Source organism: Pan troglodytes, chromosome 2 (assembly GCF_028858775.2).
Source record: "Pan troglodytes isolate AG18354 chromosome 2, NHGRI_mPanTro3-v2.0_pri, whole genome shotgun sequence".
Taxonomy (NCBI): Eukaryota; Metazoa; Chordata; class Mammalia; order Primates; family Hominidae; genus Pan; species Pan troglodytes.
Window position 1 is genome coordinate 101,828,182 of NC_086015.1, and position 25,534 is coordinate 101,853,715.

Genomic DNA, 25,534 nt, shown 5'->3' on the forward strand with positions numbered 1-25,534 from the left:
TGCCACAAAATTCATTCTGAGGCCGGGTATGGTGGCCCATGCCTGTAATCCCAGCACTTTGAGAGGCCGAGGCGGGCGGATCGCCTGAGATGGAGAGTTCAAGGCCAGCCTGGCCGACATGGGGAAACCCCATCTCTACTAAAAATACAAAATTAGCTGGGCATGGTGGCGCATGCCTGTAATCCCAGCTACTCGGGAGGCTGAGGTAGGAGAATCGCTTGAACCCAGGAGGCAAAGGCTGTGATGAGCCAAGATCGCACCATTGCACTCAGCCTGGGCAACAAGAGTGAAACTCCATCTCAAAAGAAAAAAAAAAAAATTTCATTCTGAAAAATCTGAAAATTATTTTTTTACTTTGGGGGTTGCTTTCAAAGATTAAATTTAATAGGGTTCGCCTTGCCACTGATTTTATCTATTAGGTTGATCAAAAATGGTTGAATATCTGCAGTTTCATATGGTTCAACCTGATTAGAATCAGTTTCACATTTAAATGAAACAATACAGCCCTATATATTCCAAAGAAAAAAAGTCTTTGCAGGAAAGATAACCTCAGCTACCCTGCAACATGCTAAAAATACCAACTACAATGCAGCACCAGGGGTTATGGTGCTAGTAGCTTCCCATGTAACTCTGGGGTATTAAGAGGCAGGGACATTGTTTAAAATAACTGACCAATACAAAAATATCATGCTGCCAAAAATTTTCTTATCCCATTCCCAAAGGTGTTTTGTTTGTTCATTTAGCTTTTCTCTTTTCCACCTTCCACAGAAGGCGCTGAAGGGTAATGAATCTTCAAGAATTAAGATTAGATAGAAACCTGAGTAACCAGTCATTTCACAGGCAATAATTGGCTACAGAGTAATGCTGACTTTGTTCTAAGTCAGAAGCTGACTTGGTTATTTACTATAGAACACAAACATCCACAGCCACTAAATGACTTTACTGAAAACTAGCCACATTAAGTATGACATGTAGAGATAACAAAACTACTTTTGAGAACATGGTTTAAAATTCTGAAAAATAAAAGATAAAGATTTTCTTATTTCTAATAGGGGGAAGGGGTTCCTACATTTCCCAGAAGATCAAACAAGAGACCCAAACACAGGACATAACGACAGCCCTGTACAGCAAGATGCACTTTCCACAGACAACCACAGAGATTGCCTCCACTTCTTTATCCTAAAGTGTTGAGATTTAAATCAATTCAGACACTCTATATACAATTGAGTCTCTTTTCATTTTTAATTTTATTTTTTAAAAAAGACATTGAGGTTATGGTAAGAAATTATGAAGTTACTTTTTTTAATCTGTCAATTGCTACAGTAGTGGAATAAATAAATAAGTTTTTTAAAGTTCAATGTTTATAGACATACTTATAAAAAAATGACTGAATTAGAAGACATTAAATAATGTTGATACACACCAGGAAGGGATTTAGGCAAGGAAAGGCACATCATATTACCACAAGAAATAAAGACCATAGTTGGAGGTTAATGGACAGCCAGAACTTTAGATCTTGTGGTAGGTTTCCCAGCTCTGGAGGGTCATTATGGTGAAACGTTCTTTATGGTACTGGGCTGGAATAAATAAATAGCAGTTGGGGAATTTTACTTTGTAACTGTAATATAATGTAAAAAGAAAGCACACTTTTAATAACCCTGGTATGTGAAGAGGAAAGAAAAAAAATCCAAAACAATTTGGTGGTACTGAAAATCTTATGGAGAGTTAAAAATAATACTAATCCTCGCCCGGCTGAACTGGAATTCTTGCAGTTACAAAGTTAAAATTTCAAGTAAACACTGTATTTTTCACTTTTTGTAGACAGACACAGTACAGATACAAACAGCTGCCATATCTCACCTCAGATGAAGCTATGTGTCAATGCTTAGGGAAAATGATCTTAGATAATTTCCCAATTTTATAGAGCTTAAATCTTTGAAAACAGCACTAATATTGCTGGCTGACTGGCTATCTACAACAGCAAAGTGAACACAAAGTTTTGACGATGAGAGGTTTCCCAAAGAAACTAATATAGAGTTTTTAGTTGAACAGATACAGTTACTTTAGTTTTACTGAAAAGTCTAACAGACATTAGCACAACTTGTTTTGGGTCACATTCCTACTCCCAATTTTCTTTCATAAATTTGTGTCAAGTCTCTATCCATTTCTTTCTGTCTAGACCTAGATTAGTTTATTTGAAAGATGGCATCGCTTAAAGTAAACCACATAAATTTTAGTGGTATTAAGTGTGTATTTAGTGGTGAATGTATATAAATAAAATAGATTTTCATAATAAAATGGTATATCCACAAATAAAATAAAAATTAAAAACAATTGAGAGGTGGGGAAAATATCAGTATTATTTTAAAAAAATAAAAATGGCAATTGTAAAGCAGGCAGTTTCTTGCTCATGCCACACGATATGCCTTCATTAAGGTGTACTCTTTCCGGTTGGTGTGAGCAGCCCAGATGAAGAGAGCAGAAGCCATGAACTGTAAGGGAGCTGAGACACAAGCCAGGCAGAAGGACCATCCAAATTCACCGGATACACTGTCAGGGAGCTCTAGTTTCTGGTGGAGTAGTTCAATTCCAGCAACATAACAACTTACTGAGCCCAGTGTACACAGACCTTGGGGGAAAATTTAGAAAACAAAACAAAACATGGCTGGGTAAAAGCACAGTAAAGAGCTTTTCAGGCAATGTGACAGGGCAGTTAATACATGAACATTTCAGATTTATAACTCTTTGGTCCCTAAAGAGACAGGAAGAAGCTAAAAGGTAAGTATGATGACAAAACCTACCTGCAAGGAGATGGAGAATGCCCGTGGCAATGGTGGGATATAAGCTTCGGCAAATGCAAGCACAAAGTCCGATCAAAGCCCCAAAGCACATCAAACCTAAACTCACAAAAGGTAAAAGGAACTGGCAACGCCAAAGATCTGATTTTTAAAAAGAGAGAAAAGAAGTGTTACCATGATTTCAGACCATTTTCCCCGCAATGGCAATTTCTTTCATATTCTAATTAGATCTTTTCTCAAAAAGTGTGAAAGTATTTTAACATTGAGGCCTCTTTTCTAAAGCACATTATTCAAAAGGATGCTACTCTTGTCCTGATAAAAGTAAAAGGACACTAACAGGTAGTGGCAATTACTGAGGGTTCACTATGTTCCATGCTATGTTTGTCTACACATTTTCTGTATTAATCCTCCCAACCACCCTAGAAAGTAGGTACAGTCAGCCCTCCATATCTGCAGGTTTCACATCTGCAGATTCAACTAACCAAGGGTTAAAAATATTCAGAAAAAAAAATGATACAAATTTACAAATATATAGTATAACAACTATTTACATAGCATTTATATTGTATTGGGTATTATAAGCAATCTAAAGATGATTTAAAGTATACAGAAGGACTGTGTAGGTTATATGCTAATATTATGCCATTTTATATAAGGTACTTTAGCAACCTTGGAATTAGCAGGGGGTCCTGAATCCAATCCCCCATAGCTACAGCTGTATTATTATTAATTCCATTTTGTAATTAAGGAAACTGAGGCAAGAGTCATAAATAACTTGTAAAAATAACACAAGAAGTGGTAGAGCCAGGATTTGATACAAAAATCAGTCTGATTCTACCTACCAACAATATCTAGGTCTTTATACGATCTAAAGGCAGTAACAACAAGTAAATTAATGGTAATTATAAATGACCTGTCTTATAGGGCTGTTGAAGAATATACATAAAGCACAAAGCAGAGAATCTAAAGGTAGTTTTAATTATCATAAATCTCTCATCAACATGGGAAGAAAACCTGATGACCTCACAAAACATGCCATTCCATTTTCCAATAATATTCATTATTAGAAATGCATTCATATCAATCTTGACCAAACTTTACACCTTTTGGTGCTGGTTTTGCTTTCTGGAACTTCTTATGTGTTTTTCTAACTTACTTTCTTTCAAACTCTCCTAGTAATAAACTGCTTGCTACACATTCTCTTTATAAAACTGAATACCTACCTCTTATTCAACCTTTTCTCTTACAACATGGTCATTCTTCTGGGCAAGTCCCTATAGCCCTGAAAACTGAGGCTCAAATCTGAAGACAGTATTTCATGGGCTGCCTGACCATCAGGGAATAGGCTGTTCCTAATAAATACTTTCATCTTTTTTGACATCTACCCTTTTGTTACTATCACCTAAGACTGGATAAACACTTTTGACAGGCCTGACAACTCACTGACTCATTCAGAGCTTGCAGTAAACTTTTTTCACATATACTTATCTGAACTCAAGCAGTGGAAAGTGTTTAATTCAAATATAGGAATGTATAAGTTATCTCAACTAAATTTCCTTTTATTAAATGGGCCCATTAATAACATCTTTTGAAGGTCTAGATCCCATCATCCAATGAAGTAGTTGGCCCTGTCAACTTCAAATCATTTGAAATTTGGTAAGCATGTATCTAACTTCTAAAATATCAACAGAATAGAGTTCACTGGATACTGTTAGAGATTTTATTTCACGTTGGCACAATCTACTAACTCATCTTATTCCAAAAACATAGTCCAAAAAGAGACAAATAAAATTATCTTTGTTCCCCCAACTGTCCTGGTGAAATCAAAGTACTCACAGGTCCTAAGGAGATCAATCCCGCTATTGTGGTTTCCGGGATCAACAAATTTCTCCATGAACTGCTCAGTTAGTGTGAAACTCACACATTTTGTGACCACATCAAATGACTCTGGAACAAGAACAATTGCCTGTTGTTTTAATTATAAACATTTAACAAAAATCTCTTTCAGTAATTATTCTCTGAAGTAAAAAGTAAAGGATGTTTCCAGAGGGGTCAGCAACTTCTCTGGCCCTGACTGACACACAGGTTTCATAGATGTCCAACGGATGCCACTGGTTCTCAGTGGCAGGCTGAAGAGATAGGCACAAGGAAGAAAATAAAGTGGAAGCAGTAAAATGAATGGCAGAATAGCTATGTAGAAAGCCTAGGAAGAAGGGGAGGGAACAAAGACTGAAATGAATAGGAATGTTGATCTTCTCATGCAACCGTGCTTTACCAACCATATCCCCATCTCAGGGAATGCCAAATCCACACTTCCAGTTCCTCAGACCAGAAACTTTAGAGTAATTCTTGTACATTTACACTCCATCAGGAAATCCCAGGAATTCTTCCTTCAAACTATGTCCAGAATCCAGCTGCTGCTCAGTGCTACCATTCTGGTGTGAGTCATAATCATCACTTAACCTGAATTACTTCTATAGCCTCCTAACCATAGTCTTCTAGTTCCCACCTTTGTCTGCTGCCTCTGTTCTCACAACAGCCAGGGTGACCAGATCATGGCTCAGCACTGTATTTGGAGTCAACACCAAAGTTCTCATTCTGCCTAGAGTCCTCCAGGATTTGCCCCAGTCCCACTCCCAAAGTAGGTCTTTAACAGCATACCCAACTTCCCGTCTCTCCCTCCATTCCAGCCCAGTGGCTTCCTTACTGGTCCTTGAATATTTCAGGCATGCTCCCGCCATAGAGCCTTTGCAGTAGATGTCCTTTCCAACCTAAATGACTTCCTCCCCATTTACCCATATGGCCAACTCTTTTGTCTAGTCTTTAACTACATTCTTTACTCAAGTGGTGTCTTCTCAATGAGACCTACTTTAAGTATCCTATTGAAAATCATAACCTATGGCCACCAATATTCCTTTTCCCACATATTTCCAAATCCCTTTTGTGTTCTATTTTGCCATAGCACATGTCATCTTTTAACATACTGAATAATTATTTATTCTGTTTATACTGTTATATTCTGTTCACTGCCTGTCATCCTTTATCAGAATGCTAGCTCCCCAGGAGTAAGGATTTTGTTCTTTCCTGATGTTCTCCCAGCTAAGAGGCCCTGGAACATGGAGACATGCAATAAATTATTTGTTTAATGAATGACTAAATGGTAACACTCCAATTCCAACTCCAATTTCAATATCAAGTGCTCCTGTAACCTCATAAGTCAAACTGAACATTTTACAATGAATTTTAACCAACTTTCTCTCCTTTCCTTCCAAATTATCTTTGTTTCCAGATATAGTGACATATTATCATCCTTTTGAAATTTCATAACTCAAGCCTGTTCTGCTATGATTTGAATACAATGCTTCCCCACTAAGGGGCCAACAGAAGTAGTCATAAATAAACTGTAAAGTTGTTCCTTACAAAGAGTTCTAAAGCTACCATTTTAATAACTGGAAATTAAAATCTTTAAGTGTTAAATAAGAATGCCTGTAAAATAAACCTAAAAATCTAGTTTTGGGTTTTTTTTTTTTTTAACTTCTGTAATACAAATTTCTTAACCTACCAACTCTGCATCAAGATTGTTGTAAAACAGTCTCATAATTACACAGATTAAATGTAGAGCTGGTCAAATTACAACCTCTAAGACACACGGGCAAATGATAGATATGTATTATAATACAGCTAACCCATAAAAGGACAATTTTTTGAGTTGATTTTCGATGGTAGTCCTTTTACTAGTTACCAAATATTTTTAAAAGTCTTTCGATGTACTTTTCCAACTATTTCTTTATAACATGTGTTAGAGTAATGAAAAGTATTTTAATGAGTGAGTAAATAAGAAAAAAAAAAGCCATTAAGGCTTTCCCAAGATAAGAAAAGTTCCTCATCCAACCAATATTGATGAGTACCATGGTAATGCAAAGAAGTTGGGGAGAGAAGGCAGTAGAAAGAGAAGATACACGATTTATTTCTTTAAGGAGAGAGAGAACCAACAAACCTGCTTACATGTAATTGGGCAATCATTACGTCGTTTTGTCTATTATTAACCAGGTGAAGAAGACAGAAGTTAAAATAAGAGAAATACCTGTCCTTTCTGGTGGGCTATACCAATGCATGTTTTTGGGTATGGTGATACACCGTCTCCACAATCCCACTGTGCCATTGTATCGAAAAAGTGCATCATTATAAGTCTTTTCATCTGCCTCATCACTAATGAATTCATCCCAGATGCTTTTATTCAAATCACTGGAATTTTCTTGAACTGGACTTCGATATTCATACCAGAAGTCTGTGCCAATGGAGGCTGCCATGTAGATGGTGGAAATGAGGCTAAGCACACAAGCAATTACAAATGCTGTAGCAAAACGGTTATCCATTCTGGCATTCAGACTGCTCTGTTTAAAAGTTGAAGAAAGAAGATAAGTTAGACTTTACGGACAAATAAGAAAGATTATTTTGAATTATTCCAAATGCACCCTTTACCCAATTCCCCATCCCTTCGTACATATAACCATTAAGAATTTTTTTTAGAAAGCAAGCATGTTTTTAATTAAGCTTAAAACAAAACTCATTCTCATAAAAGTACTTATTGAATGCTCACATACCCAGGATGCTACGGAGACAGAGGTCTTGTTCTCTAGTCTATCACCTGCATACTAAAACAGACAACACTGAAATGGACATACACATTACAGATACAAACAATAGACATGCCCATGGTCAGCAGTGTACCGTGCACACATTTTAAATTACAGACTGAATTTTTGCACGAGCTGCAGAGGATTAAGTGTTCTGGGTTTGAGTGTTAAAAAGGCACAGGAAAAAGAAGCAGTGGAAATTGGCTTCTCCCAGTTTCCTCTGAAGAGGGAAGCCTCCTAAAACAAAGGTAAGAGTCAGGAGCCATACGGAAAACAGAGTTGAAGATGTTTGTTAACCCCGAGGGAAAGGTTGTTCTAGGTGTATAAAATAGCAAAGAGAACAATAACATGTAATAATGCTAGATAGCAATCTCTCCCTAATCCATTAAAGCTAAGCCAAGCTTCTTTACGCTGCCAAATGCTTCACTCCTATCTACTCTCCCGATTCCTTATACTTCTGAACCTTCTCAACAGAAATCTTGCTCTCTCCCTAAATCCTAAGTGCAACATACGTCCGCAAAAACTAAATGATCCCTCCTCAGCCAGACAGAAAACTCTCAACATATCAACACTCCCAAGGCGTGGACAGGGCTCAACGGCAGTAGTAAATGGCCGCGGTAAAATGACTCAAGGCGGATCGCGCTGAGTCAAATACTACACGGCAAGTATACACCGTGACCGCACCAAACACCTTACAAAGGTGCATGAAAACAGACTCGCAAACTGGGGTTGCTGAGTTTGGAAAATGGGAAGTGACTCAGGAAAGATAAGAGCAATGACAACGAAAACTCAAAAAGTTGGATTTGTATTTTGATTTTTTAAAAATCCCCCCTTCATCCAGGTGCTCTCAAATGACCTTAAAGGGTCCCAGCACTGGGAACGGCGGTTCGTCCAAGCCGGACGCCTGCAGCAGCCACCTCCTGGGCCTCACGGCAGGGCCGGAGAAGGCCAGGGCTGGGGCGGGGCAGCCGTGCTCGGCCCCGGGCCAGGGTCCCCCGGTACCCGACCAGGCCCCGCCCTAGAGGGCTCGGCCCTGGGACAAATCCGCCGCTCGGAACCCGCCCAGCCCGACCACGCTCGGGAAGGGGGCTCCTGTTCAAACCGCCGGGAACATGGAACCGCGACGCGACCCCTGCCCGGCGACGCAGGTCCCGCTCACTCACCGCCCATCCTCCTGCTCCGCCAGCTTCACCCTCTAGCTCAGACCACAGCACCCTACTCTCCCCGCGCCTCCTCTGACGCACTTCCCTGCAGAGCCCGCCCCCTCCATAACTCCCGCGCCTCCGCCCGCCCCCACTCCGGGCCGGGCCGCGGCCCGGGGCCGAGGGGCCTTGTGGGAGTTGTAGGAGGGACAGACTGAAAGCTGTCTGAGGCGGCGATAGGCATTCCTGGCGCCGCGCGCGGCGCATTGTGGGAGATGTAGTTCAGCTCCTCAGGGCAAGCCGGTACGCAGAAGGGAAGTCTAGGCTGTTGGATTCTTGCATTTTAGGGAGGAAGGGAGAATGGTCCAGAAAGTAAAGCGGGCCTGTTTCCGGTCATCTCGAGTCAGTGACCGTGACTTGTATAACTTAGATCTGACTTTTAGGCCTGTGCTTTCCCTATCACACCACCCTGCCTCTAGATCTAAGTATAAATGAACAAAAATGGGATTCTACTTGTGAAACGTTGACCCATTTTATTTCCCTCTCCCAGAATCCCTCCCATTGGAGCAGAGCATCCTTCTGGTTTTATTGCATAAGTTTAGGCTAAGAAGTATGTGACCTGGCAGACAGTATCCATCAAGAATGTAATGATATTATTTGGGTTTCATAAAATGTGTTTGTAGCTGCCTTCCTTTTATGACAAGTGATACTAGTTTTCTACTGCAGCAATGTTGTTCCTTTTAAATTCTTTTCACTTAATTTAAAAACTATTAAGTTAATAATACTGAGGATACCAGATATGTCAAAAAATGAATAAAAAATTGTGGGTATAGTAGGAAAAAGACTGAAATTTGGGGAACATCACTCAAGCAGATAAGGTCATGGACAGCATTGGAGATTGCAGATGATGTGTGGCACAGGGGCAACAATGATTCTGAACCCTCAGGTTTAACACAGAAATTCATGGACAGGAAGCAGGGACATCTTAACAATAACATGAGTGGAACCATTAACGTGGCCTGGGACCAGCAAATGGTGGATTTCTCAACAGTAACCGACAGAGAAAGCTGACTCAAGGACCAGAGGGGCTCTCAAACCCCTACTCTGTCCCCTAATGCCTTGTAATTTAGCATAGGAGAAAGATGGGAGCTGCAAGTTGATATTAAATTTCTACCACTTTGACAGATTAAAGGCATGATATGTTTCTCTATCTCTACTTACATTTCTTTGACCTGAGTGGGTGAAACTGATATTCATATGCAGCACATAATAAGGTAGTAGCCAAATATATTCAAACATGACTCTGGATTTTCATATACAGCATATAATAAAAAAAAAAATTTGTCAGAGGCACCAACTAGAGAAAGTGGCGGAGAGGCACAGGCAAATTGTCAATGTGTAGTAAGACACATAAATGCCCTTATACTCCAGGAAATGTCTTCATCCATTGGCCTTCATTAGAAATCCCCTATTTTCCGCCGGGCGTGGTGGCTCACGCCTGTAATCCCAGCACTTTGGGAGGCCGAGGCGGCAGATCACGAGGTCAGGAGATCAAGACCATCCTGGCTAACACGGTGAAACCCCGTCTCTACTAAAAATACAAAAAAATTAGCCAGGCGTGTTGGTGGGCTCTTGTGGTCCCAGCTACTTGGGAGGCTGAGGCAGGAGAATGGCATGAACCCGGGAGGCGGAGCTTGCAGTGAGCCAAGATCACGCCACTGCACTCCAGCCTGGGCAACAGAACAAGACTCTGCCTCAAAAAAAGAAATTCCCCACTTTCAGATTTACCTCTCCACTGAGATCATGTGGTCAGTAAACCAGGCAAAAGATAAGTTTAAAGGAGAGAGAAGAAACAACTTCAGTCTACAGATAAAGGAACTAGAGAGAGTAACTGACTTGGTAGCAAACTTGGATATTAGAGTAACTGACTACCATGGTAACACACTTGAATATACTCATTTTGTGACTTTGGAGAATTAACCTTCTTTAAGTCTCGGTTGTCTTTTCTCCAAAATATGGATGTTGACAGTAGCATCTATCCCACATGATCATTGTGAAGATTGAGAAAAACATATAAAACGCCCAGCACAGGACCTGAGGTTTAGGAAAGAATCATTAAGTTATTAGTATTTGCAAATATTTGTTGAATATAATATTTGAGTAAGCTTAGTGAGAACAGTCTTTTTTTTTTTTTTTTTTTTTTTGTATTCTATTACAGTTCAAATCAGTGTGGCTGGTTCATTTCAACTCCTTCACTACCAAACTAGGAGGCAGGGACTGGCTTCAGTATTTCTGCCTTCTCTTTTTCACTGATGACCAGGGTATAAAGATATCTGCTGCATCGAACTTTAAACTTCACATTGTCCTTATTTTTCTTGATCTTGACAGATTCAGCATCCTTTCATCGGGCTGTGAACAGAAAGTCCTTGATTTCCTCAATTTTCGGATGCATGGCGACAAGGCACGCAGGGAGCCGGCGCGGACCGGGACAGCGAGCGGCGCCCGGGAAAAACAGGACGGAAAAAGACAGACAGCTTTTAAAGCTCCTGGATTAACCCTAGAGGCTACCCCTAAATGGAGATAAGCCATTTATAGAGAGAGGTGTTCCTGCTCGCTTCAGCAGGTTTGAGAAGCTCTGGACTAACCACCAAATGACTAGGAAAAATTTGCCAGGGCTAGTATTTTGGGCATCCCTGTTTAACCCTTCTCAGGAGATTCCCAGGCCTGGGATCGTATCATACACAAGTCGCCATGACTCAGGAGGTGGATGTTTCTGGGAAGACCTGCAAAGGAGGATGACACTTGCACCCTTCAAGTCTTCAGAATGCCTAGAAAACACTCAGGACGCATTTCACTGACCAACCTAGTGTGAACCTGGAGGTGTCTCTACGTGTTTGTGGTTTTGATCATCCTGAGAGAGGACCTGAACGGCCTCTTCACACCCAGTTTCACCAAACACACAACCGTATTTCTGGTTTATCTCTGCATCTTTGGTGTTTCCTAATTTCTATTTATGCTTGCTTGTTGTATGAGTAGGTAAAATAAATCCTTAATTAATTAATGGAGCTAAATTTCTACTTCTGCTTCTTACTCTGCTGTTTGAGAAACGGTAGCTAGCCTTATATTTTCACAAATATGAAAGATGATTTTTTGCAACCATGTAGAGATTATGGAATTTAGGTTTAAAAGCCAAGTTAAATGAGACATCTAGCTTAACTTGTTAAAGATGGTTCTAGTTTCAACCGGAAGGCATTATAGTTATAGCACATTTAAAATAAAACCGATAACTGAAAATCTAGATACTCACATGTTGTAACTTTTTTATTATGTACTTATGAAACAACCCTTCACACTAGAATTTCCATCAATACTAAATTCCCCAATACATTTAATATTTTATTTTTAATTGCACATTTTTAGGAATTAAAAGTTATATCTACATTATAAGATATATTTACATTATGTTTCTTCATGTAATTTTTTTCTGGTTGTTTTCCTTGTGAACTTTGGAGTTCAGAAAGGAAAAAAATGGGAATATGTACAATTCTGGGTTCCAACCAAAAACCATTTTTAAAAATGTACCTATCTTTGAATTTCCTTGCACCCATTCACTGTAGAACAATAACAGAGTCAAGATCAAGGCAAATAGAAAAGTGCACCTGAAATGTCTCCTTTTTTTTTTCTAGTAATTCCTGTAAAGTGCCACATATAGTAAAAAACTATAATTTTTAGATGCCCATGCTTCTGAAAGACAGTGAATGACCCATATGTAAATGAGAAGTTTGAGTTTAAATTATCCTTTATTTAAAAATTATCAATGGATCTTTGGTTAATGACCCCTTTCTGGACCCTAGGGTCCTCTTTAGTAAAACAGTTGTACTAATGATCATTAACACCACTTGAAGCTCTAAAATTTTACAGTTTATAATTCTACTGGAAGAAGAATAATGCAACTACAAAATATGGTTTTTCATAGATCCACAGCATTAGAGTTTCATTGCAGAATTTATATACCCTATACCTCAAGCCTAGGCAATGTACTAGAAGCAGAGATAGTGGCAAATGTAGATTGCAAAGGAAAAGGAGGAAGACTATATGCATTCTGATTAGAAAAGATACCGAAAAACAGCCCTTGCTATTTCAAAGATTAACAGTAATTATGAAGGTAAAATTATGGAAGGAAACTTTTCTGATTTCTTCTAATTGACACTTATTAGTATAGAGTTATGAGTATGAATTGTGGGCCTCCCAAAAATAACTTTTCAAAAAAAAATCTTATTGCAGATAAGAAACTAATATAATCAATTAATTTAATTATTAATAAACTTAAGAGTCTTCATTGAGAGAGTCCTCTTCTCATCACTATCCGTCATACTTATTATGAGGCCATGATAATGATATTTTTCACATTTATTGGTTTGCAAGTTGCTTCTGATTCAACAAGATGTGCCAAGTGAAAACATTAGCATAAGTTGACAAAAAATATGCTGCATTAACTTAGAAACATCTCTTCATATTAGTTTATGATGTGACAAAGATCCCAGGACTGAATAGAAAATGGAAGCTGTCTAAGAAGTTTGTGAAAAGTCCCTACTCTGCAGAAATAACTCAAAATTCAAGCGTGATTCATCCCAGATCTATAATCATTTATTGACCATCTATTGCTTGCCAGACACTCTGCTGGATGCCAAGGACACCAACATAAATAAACATAATTTTTGTTATGCACAACCTAAATTCAGATTAAATCTGCTATTTCGAAAAAATCTAAAGTATATATTCCTAGAATAGTAACATCATTTCTATCTATATATTAGTTACCAATGGAAATAACCCAGTAAATTAAGTGGGGGGCCCTCATAATAATGAATACATGCCACTTAATTTGGCATGATGTGATATTACATTATATAGTACTAAATTCTCCAAGTAACTGAGAATTTAAAAATAAAAATAAACTCCTAGAGTATAAACAGTATAATCGTTTTTCTTAAACTTAACTATTTGACTTTGCACTTTAAGAAATGGACAAGATAATGTATCTAACAAGTGAATATATAATGACACCGTTTGACTGATGAGATTAATGAGAAATAATTAGTTGCTTCATGCTCTTTGCCATTTACTCTGGGACACATCAGCAGAGCATGTGTGAATCAAAGACTTCGTATCCAGGGATTTCTTTCTTCTGTGCTATATGCATGTAATCTGATGAGTCTCCACCTGATATGGTGGTTGACAGGGAAGAGGCCGAAGTAATATAATCATAAGTTCAATAAGCCTAATTGGGGTGGCTCTATTATTAAATCTTCAGCCTGCTTGTGAAGCAGAGGCTGCAAGCCACAGCAAATAATAATGGATTCACTCAAGCAGATGTTTCAGTAGAGAAAACCTTTCTCTGTCTTCATCTTCAACACCTGAACCAGTTCTGAGCATAACTCAGGAATTGTAACATAGAATAAGCAGGGCCTAGAAATCTAAATTAATTCCTCAAATTTTGTGATATTCAGACCAAAAGACTTCCACAAATTTCAAATTCTGAGGTAACTTTTAAGCCTTTTTAAAAAATGAGTCAAAATAATAACAAAGCATAATATATAATGTTGGTTAACTTATATAAATTAGAACAGTGATTCTAAACTTTAGTGTGTATAAGAATCACCTCGAATGCTTGTTAAATATAAAGTCCTAGACTTCTTCCCCAATGATTCTGACTGAAGACATCTAGAATAGGGTCTGGCAATCTACAGCTCAGCAGGTGTCCCCGATGACTCTAATCTGGGTAATATGATCTGGCATCCACAGGTTCAAAACAATGGCTTTAAGAGTCCTAAAAGAACTTTAGTTGGGTAACTTCTGTATGCTAGAGGCCAGTCCAGAGATAATGAATGGACTCTGTCTTCAGGTTGCTCATTATCAGCTCCAGGGGTCAGATACAAAGACAACTAACAGTGTGAAAAGAGACAAGTACTTTGTAACCAGTATTTTTAAAGTTCTTAGGAAATACAAAGGAAGAAGCAGTTATTTCTGCCAGGAGTCAGGGAGGAAAGTTGAGTGTTATTTTCTGAGAAAAAGAATTCCAATGATGTGGCATATATGCTCTAATTCAGTTACTAATACTTATATCTTATTCTTTTTTTTTTTTGCCATCATTCTGTTTACATTGACTTTTCATATGTTTATGGAACCCAGTGTTGCTTTTGAGTTTTGATCTATGTGTAGGTTTCTATTTTATTGTTAGTATCTTCATCTTTATTTTAAAGAAAACTCAAAGTCCTAAAATTGACCGTTGCACCAGCTTATTTACAACCCCACTTTAGCCAGCTTTATTGTGGATTCTCTCTTGTACTAGCATTGTACTCTGAGGTACTAAAAGACTGGCACTATGCTATGTGAACGTTTTTGGCTTAAAACATTTAATTTGTTTTCTGATTTGGGTACAAAGATGCTGTTGATCCAAGGTGGGTATTCTCACATTGTAACATTCTACCATTAAATATCATACTTCAAGGTGGCCATATATGATAAAGCAAACTATTTTATCTACAACTGCTTCAATAGTTTGCTGAGGAAATTGGATTTGAGATAGTTTACATCAGCGGTCCAGCAACTTTTGAAATTTGAAAAAAAAAATTTAAGGGATACAGAATGAATGTGCAGCCAAATATTTTCCTCTACAGTATGAGCATGAACTCTTTTTCCATTTTATAATACCTTTATGTTGAATTCTTGAGACATATCAAAGGATTTAAAAAAAGAAGAAAAACCGTAGACCCAGAATCAACCTTATTTTCTCAAATGCCAAAAGAACTTATGATTGTAGGGTACAAAATTCTAATATTAAAATTTCAGTACACTTAAAGAATATATATGATTAGTACTTTAACACACAGGCACACAGATATAGATGATGTGTTTAAATATTCTATATTACCCTATTAATCTTTTTTGAGTAAATATTGTCCTACTTCAATTTTTGACAAAATGAATTATTCTATTAAATAATTAAAGCTTACCCAGTGGGAAAGATTTCTGTCCCAGAAATGTCAAAGCGGTTAATTAGTTTCTCTGATCTGTAGTCTATATTTAGTAAAGAATATGCCCTCCATGAAATTAAATGAATTGCGCACAGCAGCCAGGGACACAAGAGAAGGCAGGCTCAGGCCCACAAATCAACTCCAGAGTGACTTCTGGGACTGTCCCAGGTCAGAGGAGCCTTTATCCTTCCCTGACCTCAGCTTACTTGCCTAAGACTCAGGTGACACTAGACCATATCAGGAGGAAGAGGGAAGGAGGAAGTACAACCGGCAGGATGATTCTTTTTAATATACTAATTACTGAAGAAATAACAATTCAGCAGGGCCAGGCTTGGTGGCCCATGCCTGTAATCCCAGCATTTTGGGAAGCCAAGGCAGGTAGATTGCTCGAGCTCAGGAGTTCCTGACCAGCCTGGGCAACATGGCGAAAACCCGTCTCTACAAAGAATACAAAAATTAGTCGGGCATGGTGGTGCATGCCTGTAGTCTTAGCTAGTCAGGAGGCTGGGGTGGGAGGATTGCATGGGCCTGGCAGTGAGCTGTGTTCAAGACACTGCACTCCAGCCTGGGTGACAAAGTGAGACCCTAGTGAGACCCTGTCTCAAAAATTAAACAAACAAACACATGAAAAAACAACTTAAGAAAGGACTTCAAATGTTTAATGACTATATTTTCATCTACAAACATACATTTTTCTATGAATAGCAATATCAACCTGAAACTAGAATTCTGAAGATTAAATCAGATAGGAGAGAAGAATAGTGCAAGAGAGCCTTGAGTCACTTTGACCAGTATAGAGCTGAAATAAATGGAGTCCGTTTCAAAATGTGTTATATTTTACTATGGTCATCATAATATAAAAGGAAACATATGAGAGAAAAATGTGATAGAATTCTTTCTGTTTTAGCCTGTTCCCCAAGTGTTTTAAATGTCCTAAAAAATCTTCCCTTTTATAGTGTCCATGCTGGCACCTCCATCATGATGTCACTTATAGGTATATCTGTTGCCAGATCAGCAATCAGCAATTCCAAAAGTGATGTTCACTCATGTGTGGAGGTACCAGAAGGCCATGGCTCAGAAGCTAAAAAAATCAGTGCTACACAGGTGTGGTATAATGAAGAGAAGATCAGAGGGGATCCAGAGTCTGATGAAGTGTATTTGAGGGTTAATAGGGAGAAAATCTCCTAATCAATGATGTTAACTCTTAACAAAAGAGAACTTCACTGGTTGAATTACAATAGCAGATAGGAGGGTAAAAATAGCAACTTGAGATTGTTAAACCTGTGTTTGTAAGTTACATAAATAACAACAATACCTGAAGTTAGACCTCAATGAATTCATTTCTACTAGTTATGCTGGATAACAAAAAGAATTTTCTGAATCAAACCTAATAAACTACTATTTCCAAAGCACCAACTATATGCAAGATGCTATGCAAGTTGTAGTGGAAAACTTAAAATAATAAGAGCACAAAACGTGGTCCCAGTCTTTGGGGGATTTTTTAAAACTTATGAAACAGGATTGATTACATGTCAAATGAAAGAGCCACATAGATGGGGAGACTCTCATGCCCTAAATGGAATCATGTTGTTTGACCTAGTTGTAGACTGGTATGATTTGGGAAACTTTTCATTCACTCTTTACACAATGAAAGACTAGTTTTCTTCCTAGTTCGCCAACAAAGTAAATAAAAAGAATACATTATCATTGCCTTACAATTCTAAAAGCAGAACAATATCTTCTATGTGAAACAGAAGGCTAGATCAAAATAAATTTCAGTGTCAAAAGCAAAGGAGGTCTTTAAAGGAAGTGAAAAAATCAAGTTAATTCACTTCTTAATTACTGGCCTTAAAGAAATAAATTGAATATCTTGAAAAAAGAACTCAAAAAGCACCTCAGTTTCACGAGCAAATGCAAATAAAAAAAACCACAACCACAACCAACCAACACCAATCAGAGTGGTGCTCCTTGTGTGCCCTTTCTGAGGATTGGTAGAAACTGCATTTTTTAATCTCGGCTTTCATGTTTGTCCAAGATCTTTAAAGGGAGGGGAAAAAAGAGAGAGAGAGGCAGGCACTGTATAAAAGAAGCTTCCTTGAGGTTTCTAAAATTTATACAAAAACATCATATGTAAGTAAACTCACCAGATTTGGCATCTGCTCTTTGGTGATGGACCCAGAAGAAACTTCAGTTTATTTGGATTATTACTATGCTACGAGCCCAAACTCTGACATCAGGGAGACCCACTCCCATGTTCCTTACACCTCTGTCTTCCTTCCAGTCTTTTACACAGCTGTGTTCCTGACTGGAGTGCTGGGGAACCTTGTTCTCATGGGAGCGTTGCATTTCAAACCCGGCAGCCGAAGACTGATCGACATCTTTATCATCAATCTGGCTGCCTCTGACTTCATTTTTCTTGTCACATTGCCTCTCTGGGTGGATAAAGAAGCATCTCTAGGACTGTGGAGGACGGGCTCCTTCCTGTGCAAAGGGAGCTCCTACATGATCTCCGTCAATATGCACTGCAGTGTCCTCCTGCTCACTTGCATGAGTGTTGACCGCTACCTGGCCATTGTGTGGCCAGTCGTATCCAGGAAATTCAGAAGGACAGACTGTGCATATGTAGTCTGTGCCAGCATCTGGTTTATCTCCTGCCTGCTGGGGTTGCCTACTCTTCTGTCCAGGGAGCTCACGCTGATTGATGATAAGCCATACTGTGCAGAGAAAAAGGCAACTCCAATTAAACTCATATGGTCCCTGGTGGCCTTAATTTTCACCTTTTTTGTCCCTTTGTTGAGCATTGTGACCTGCTACTGTTGCATTGCAAGGAAGCTGTGTGCCCATTACCAGCAATCAGGAAAGCACAACAAAAAGCTGAAGAAATCTATAAAGATCATCTTTATTGTCGTGGCAGCCTTTCTTGTCTCCTGGCTGCCCTTCAATACTTTCAAGTTCCTGGCCATTGTCTCTGGGTTGCGGCAAGAACACTATTTACCCTCAGCCATTCTTCAGCTTGGTATGGAGGTGAGTGGACCCTTGGCATTTGCCAACAGCTGTGTCAACCCTTTCATTTACTATATCTTCGACAGCTACATCCGCCGGGCCATTGTCCACTGCTTGTGCCCTTGCCTGAAAAACTATGACTTTGGGAGTAGCACTGAGACATCAGATAGTCACCTCACTAAGGCGCTCTCCACCTTCATTCATGCAGAAGATTTTGCCAGGAGGAGGAAGAGGTCTGTGTCACTCTAAAGGGAACTGTGACATTTCAAGCTCTGTTGGTGGGTTTAGGAGTTAATTTTTGTCAGCAACAAAGAAAGAAGTGTTAATGATAGGATTCACATTGCTTCATAGATGCAAGGAAGAGTTCATTTTTAAAGAGAGGACTGAAAAATCCCTGTGTTGTGGATATAATTAGGCCATGTGCTGTTTTCTCAGCTGAGCAGCCTTCTTCGACCCTTGCCAATCAAGTCCACCAGACAAAATCCAATTCCCATCTGTCCTTGAACTCTTGGATAAAGGCTCCTGCTTGAACCAGTCCCTTTCTTCATGATTGTTAATGCACATTTGGGCCTTTCCTCTCTCAAAAACCATGGTACCTTCATCCTCACCACCCTTCATACTGGGCTCTAAATTGGACTACATTTAAATGATTCTGCCTACTTTCATCTGATGAGAAATGCAGTAACAATGCAGGTAACAAAAATATAATATATCTGCACTGTGCAATTAATTGTTTCTGAGTTACTAAGCTAGATTCTGACCTCAATCTTTAAAGCTTTGTATCGTGATTCTTCATCATCTTCCAACATTGTGCTTCATCCTATGCCTATTCACAATGGCTTTGGACTGGCAAAAAAAAACTCATGGGGATTTTGTATTGTGTTTATGATTTGGGACTTACTTTATCATATGGTCTTCTAGTATTTTAACACATAAGCATATGGCAGGATTCAACCTCTCTTTGCTTTATAAGATATTGATAAAAATGTATCTCATTCATAATGGTGTAGTAACTACTTTTTAATGGGGTTTTACTATGCTCTTTTGTTTTCATTGGCTTTATAAATTAGGATTTGACTTTGCTTTAATTACATGTTTTTAATTACCCAGTTATCTAGTTATCAAATGAAAATGTTATTACTAATATAATTGGAACTCATAAAATGCTTAGCTGTACCCCGATGCAGATTATCATTTTGTATTTTAATTAAAATGTTAGTGCTACACATTCCCTATGGTATCATTTGCTTGGTGCCTATAATTTCAAGATAAGATCCAGTAATATAGGGAGACAGGCTGCTCTGTATTCAGCCGAAGTAGAAAATCTCTAACAAAGATCTCACTAGTATTTTATATATTTTTTTTCCATACCCAGAAACCTTCTTGAATTCCTTTACCCAATAAATATTTATTGAGTCAATTTGTACCTATATTCCTTTTGAAGACTTTGATGTGAAAAACATGTAATTAGTGGCAACCACAAAAGACTGCAGCAGCAAGCATGCTATTGTAAACATCTTTTGATTCAAGGGAAAGCAGGTTATGTTTTTACCTCCACTATTGACTTGAATGAATTACCATTTTACTTCTAAATATTAGATTTGAAAATCAGAAAAAACTTAGAATCATTTCAAAGACTAGCCAATTTAATTTCATCTCATGTATCTTTCAGATTAAGAGAAACCTCAAATATCGGACATCTCCTTGTAGCCTAATTAGAAGCTGAAAATACAGTTTTTGGTTTTATAAATTGGCTAACTTGTTAATTTTTCTTAAACTGTTATTAAATAAAAATATAATTTCCTTACATAAGTATTCTTCTGGACTGTATTAATTTCTAACAACATATTAATATTAATACTAATTCTAATAACCTTTTAGTAAATTATTATGGTTATTAAAAAAAAGACCATGTAAATAATAACAAATAAATATTCTTGGAAAACTTCAAAACTAAATTCAATGCAATTGAATAGATCTCCAAAAGTTAAACAAAACAAAATACAGAAGGTAGAAGACACACATTTCTTTAAAACAAATCGGCAAAAGCACTGTTACTAATCATGAAACTTACTGCCTTTGAAAAATACTGCCTTTAAAAAATAGCTGAATCAATCAGCTAAGTTATTGGTTGGGAAAGCAGAAAACCTGTGCTATTAATTTTAGCTTCACCCTTAATGTTGTGATACTAATAAGGTCATTTTAATCTTTCATACTTAAATGTAGTTGGTAATATCTATGTCTATAGAATTATCAAGGATACTGTAAAAATAATAAATATAAATAAAGTTTTAAATGTGGAGTAAAAAGTTACTTTATAAAGTGATTTGATTTCTATTATTAATTATTGACTACTCCTTACAAATTTTCAAGCTAACATCAAATAATACTTAATCATTCTCATTTTTAAAATATTGAGATTTTATTTCTACTTCTTCACTTTAATTTTGCTGAGAATATTTAAAATAACACCAAATAAAAATATGTATTATTGGTTTTTTAGTACTTTAAATAGATATAATAATTGTAGGCTTTAATAAAATCTGAGTTTATTTTACATTCATAATGTACCAGTTGTGAAAGAAAAAAATAGATATAATTTTATAGGTAGTATAACTCTAATAGAAAAAAGTTCAAAGCTTGATTAAGTTCACATGTTATTTTGTCATATATGGATTCTGCTGGTATGAAATGTAATTTACATTATAATAGCATTAAAAAGCTTATTACAAATTAGTTGTCTGACATTTTGCATATTTTTAAAACCATAGGCTGGGTGCAGTGGCTCACGACTGTAATCCTAGCACTTTGGGAGGCCGAGGCAGGTGGATCACAAGGTCAGGAGTTCAAGACCAGCCTGACCAACATAGTGAAACCCCGTCTCTACTAAAAATACAAAAAATTAGCCGGGCATGGTGGCAGGCAGCTATAATCCCAGCTACTCAGGAGGCTGAGGCAAAAGAATCGCTTGAACCCAGGAGATGGAGGTTGCAGTGAGCCAAGATTGCACCATTGCACTCCAGCCCAGGTGACAGTGCGAGACTGTGTCTCAAAAATAATAATAATAATAATAATAATATTTCTTCATTTTTAATTTGAACAATTTCTATTTCTATACTTACCTAGATATTCTACATATACATACACATTCAGATATACATAGAATCACAGACTCATATTTATACCTTTTCATTATTTTTATTACCTGAATTAAACTAGCCTAAAGGCTAGTTTGTGATAATTTAATGTCATTAAAGAACAAATCAATGCATTGCCAAGAATTTCCAGAAAATTACTCTTTCATCCTAACACAATCATGCCTTGCCAGTTATATCCAAAGTTAGAAAAACAAAATAAAATTTTTACAATTCAGAGTAATACACAAGGAAATCACTACAGATTAACATTATTTGTTGTCATTTGCATAAGTAGTCCAAAGTTACTGCGAGGATGTAAATGACAAATATAAAAGGATAGTGATCTCTCAAGCATTTCTCAAATAACTTTTTGAAACTTACCCCAGAAAAGCTCTCCATTAAATCCTAGGTAATGTGTTGTCTGATACTTTATAATTAATTTTAAAAGAAATGTAATCAAGACACGCATAGTCGCAAACATAGTCCCAAACACATTTACTCCATTTGGGTTGTATTGAAAGGTTGAAACTAACCTGATATTCCTGGGAGTCCCTTAACCTGTCCACTCTTAACAAGTCAAAATCACTTCTGTAGTGAAAAGTTTTAACAGCAGTCTTAAAGGGAAGCTATGTGCGTGACTGAGAACCGACCATTACTAGGGGTCACAAGTTAATTTTTAAATAGATGCATAAATGCACAGTATGGTGGTAAGGTGAGTGGAAAAAAAATCTTCCTCTGTGATTCATCTTGACTCCTCAAATCACTCTCTATTCTGCCTAGCGATCTCAGAAGAGAGAAATGACTTGTCAAATGTGCATGCCACAAAGAACCTGTTTTCCTACAGAGCTCATTCATAAAAGCTGAGCAAAACTAAAAGAATTACAAATTTGCTTCTAAAACCAGACCATTGGTGTAACCTGCCAGCAAGATAATGGCTCCAGCCCCATTAGAGAAAGAGGTGCCATAGGAGAAAAAGCAAGAGGGTAATTTTAACTACCAAAATATTTGCGAACAGTTACTGACTACTGCAAGTTCCTTTTGTCTTTCACGGAGTTTGATGTGGATTGGATTTTCCCCTGCAAATGCCGGTTATTATTTAAAGCTTTTTTTTTTGAGCCAATATTCTTTGTTTTTATCAATTTTAGAAGTAAACGATTATGACTAGACTTTACGTATAAGTGTACAGGGAAAAACAACTGTGCCACTGACTTGATTTTATATTGCAAATGTAAAAATCCACCCTAGGGTGAGTTACACTCATTGGTTCTTGCTATCTTTGTCATTTCCTTAATAGAGCTATATTTCCTAAACATATATGACAAGTGGAAATTGCATCCTAAGATAAACCTACAGCATTAAAAACAAAATCCAAAACAAAAAAACCCTACTTTAAATATCCAAAGTATCAAACTATTCATAAAGGTTCTTATGACAAGGTAAATGGTAGTGAAATGTAAATTTACATAAAATGTTCATTGTTCATCTAAAAGTAGGGGGAAAGTATTCTGCTAGTTGGGCAGATATTATTAAACTAAAAAATTTCTGGTTTATATACATAAGCACCAAATTTCTAAGATCCAAAAGTACTTTCAAATTACAATGAAACTTTCTGAGTTAGCTGCATATGCTTAAGGATCTACGATAAAATATTCACATTATTATTAAAATTATCTGCCAACCTAGTAAAGGATGTTCATCAATTTGATATTTTTCGGTGATTTTTCTTATTTGCTAATTAAATATATGTAATAATTAACTAGTTTTCTAACACTTCCATGTTAGAGAGAGTTAAACATCATCTATGAGTATCTCATGTTTGTCAACATTGATAGGAAATTTAACATTTTTACTTGCTAGGTCCTATCAATTCTTTTTTTTTTTTTTTTTTTTTTTGAGACGGAGTCTCGCTCTGTCGCCCAGGCTGGAGTGCAGTGGCGCGATCTCGGCTCCCTGCAAGCTCCGCCTCCCAGGTTCACACCATTCTCCTGCCTCAGCCTCCCGAGCAGCTGGGACTACAGGAGCCTGCCACCACGCCCGGCTAATTTTTTTTTTTTTGTATTTTTAGTAGAGACGGGGTTTCACCGTGTTAGCCAGGATGATCTCAATCTCCTGACCTTGTGATCCGCCCGCCTCGGCCTCCCAAAGTGCTGGGATTACAGGCTTGAGCCACCGCGCCCCGCCCTATCAATTCTGATTTAAAATATTTTATTTCTGTGTTTCTATTAGTTCAAAATAAAACAAAAAAGTGCTCCTGCCTAGCATATTTGTGATCTGTATACTATAAATGCACTCTTTCGTTTGCTCTTAATTATATACAAAACAGGAGATATAAACTACTATTGTGATGTTTATTCAGAAATTAAAATTTTATGCATCAAAAATTACATATGACTGGAAACTTTATTTTTAATTTAAAAAAATCTGTGGCAAAGTCTTCAGCAAGCAATGCTGCTCTTTTCCTTACAGAGTATATATAGACCCTTTGTATTTCATAACCATCCATTGTAAAACCTTCACAAATCCCTAAATTTGCCAACTCCAATATAGCATATAATCTACTTCATACAAATTGAATAAAATGTAATGTTTTCAGAGCTATTGCAAAATGTATAAAAAGAAAAGTTGAAAGGAGATATCTATCCTAAGTGTTTGGCCTGACTCACTAGTTAAGTGACTCATTCCGCATCACCTCATAGGTCAGTGGTTTAAATGTCTGCTTTTTATGTCATACAACTGTGGAGTTTCAGTCAAAATCTCAAACATCAAACTGTGAATGCAAAATGTCTATCGTACACAATACACTATGACAACCATAAAAATTGTTAAATCTTTTTATTGTAACTGGTGGATTCTAAAACAGGCATATTGCAGTTACACATTCACAAAATATCTTTTTTCTCTTTTTTTTTTTTTTTTTTTTTGAGATGGAGTCTCACTCATTCTGTCATCCAGGTTGGAGTGCAGAGGCGCGCTCTTGACTCACTGCAACCTCCGCCTCCAGGGTTCAAGTGATTCTCCTGCCTCAGCCTCCCGAGTAGCTGGATTACAGGCATGCGCCACTATGCTAGGCTCCTTTTTTTTTTTTTTTTGGTATTTTTAGCAGATATGGAGTTTCACCATTTTGGCCAGGCTGGTCTCAAACTCCTGACCTCAAGTGATCCGCCCACCTTGGCCTCCCAAAGTTCTGGGATTACAGGCATGAGCCACTGCACCCAGCCTCTTTCTTTCTCTTATACACATACACAAACACACAAACATACCGTATACAGTTGCAGCTGAAAAGCATCTGTTGAATGTTGCTGTTAATATTCAGACTGAAGTACTTGAGATGAATATAACTATTTTATCCACTGACAAAATACAGAATACAAGAAAGGAGAAAATAAAGCAAAGAAAAAGCATAGTAAATAAAAAACAAAATAAAATGGCATATGTATGCATAAATATATCAGCAATTACAAAAAGCATATAAATGGATTGAAATTTCTACTAAAGAGTTGAACATGGCTGGACATAGTGGCTCAGGCCTGTAATCCCAGTACTTTGGGAGGCCGAGATGGGAGGATCACTTGAGGCTAAGAGTTTGAGACCAGCCTGGTCAACATAGTGAGACCCCATCTCTATGTAAAAAAAAAAACAAAAAAGTTGAGGCGGGGCGTGATGGCTCACGTCTATAATCCCAGCATTTTGGGAGGCCAAGGCAGGTGGATCACCTGAGGCCGCAAGTTCCAGACCAGCCTGACCAACAAGGAGAAACCGCCTGTCTCTACTAAAAATACA

At 37.6% G+C, this 25,534-nt stretch overlaps 2 protein-coding genes and 1 pseudogene across 15 annotated transcripts in view; 1 reads left to right on the plus strand and 2 right to left on the minus strand.

The window, feature by feature from the left end:
- CLDND1 (claudin domain containing 1) overlaps positions 1–25,534 on the minus strand; it is a 50,017-nt gene that overhangs the window by 7,917 nt on the left and 16,566 nt on the right. The window contains exons 1-6 of one of the 12 annotated variants that reach the window (XM_063805118.1): positions 22,288–22,346; positions 17,759–18,328; positions 6,883–7,192; positions 4,635–4,745; positions 2,802–2,939; positions 1,224–2,629 (exon numbers count right to left, since the gene is read on the minus strand). In XM_063805118.1, the coding sequence (XP_063661188.1) occupies positions 2,409–2,629; positions 2,802–2,939; positions 4,635–4,745; positions 6,883–7,192; positions 17,759–17,770 (792 nt within the window). In that variant the 5' untranslated portion in view covers positions 17,771–18,328; positions 22,288–22,346 and the 3' untranslated portion in view covers positions 1,224–2,408. 12 annotated transcript variants of the gene reach the window in all.
- On the minus strand, positions 10,816–11,156 carry LOC104005652 (large ribosomal subunit protein eL38-like; annotated as a pseudogene).
- GPR15 (G protein-coupled receptor 15) overlaps positions 17,159–25,534 on the plus strand; it is a 48,554-nt gene continuing 40,178 nt past the window's right edge. Inside the window, exons 1-2 of one of the 3 annotated variants that reach the window (XM_063805074.1) lie at positions 17,159–19,310; positions 20,290–20,926. In XM_063805074.1, the coding sequence (XP_063661144.1) occupies positions 17,784–18,866 (1,083 nt within the window). In that variant the 5' untranslated portion in view covers positions 17,159–17,783 and the 3' untranslated portion in view covers positions 18,867–19,310; positions 20,290–20,926. 3 annotated transcript variants of the gene reach the window in all.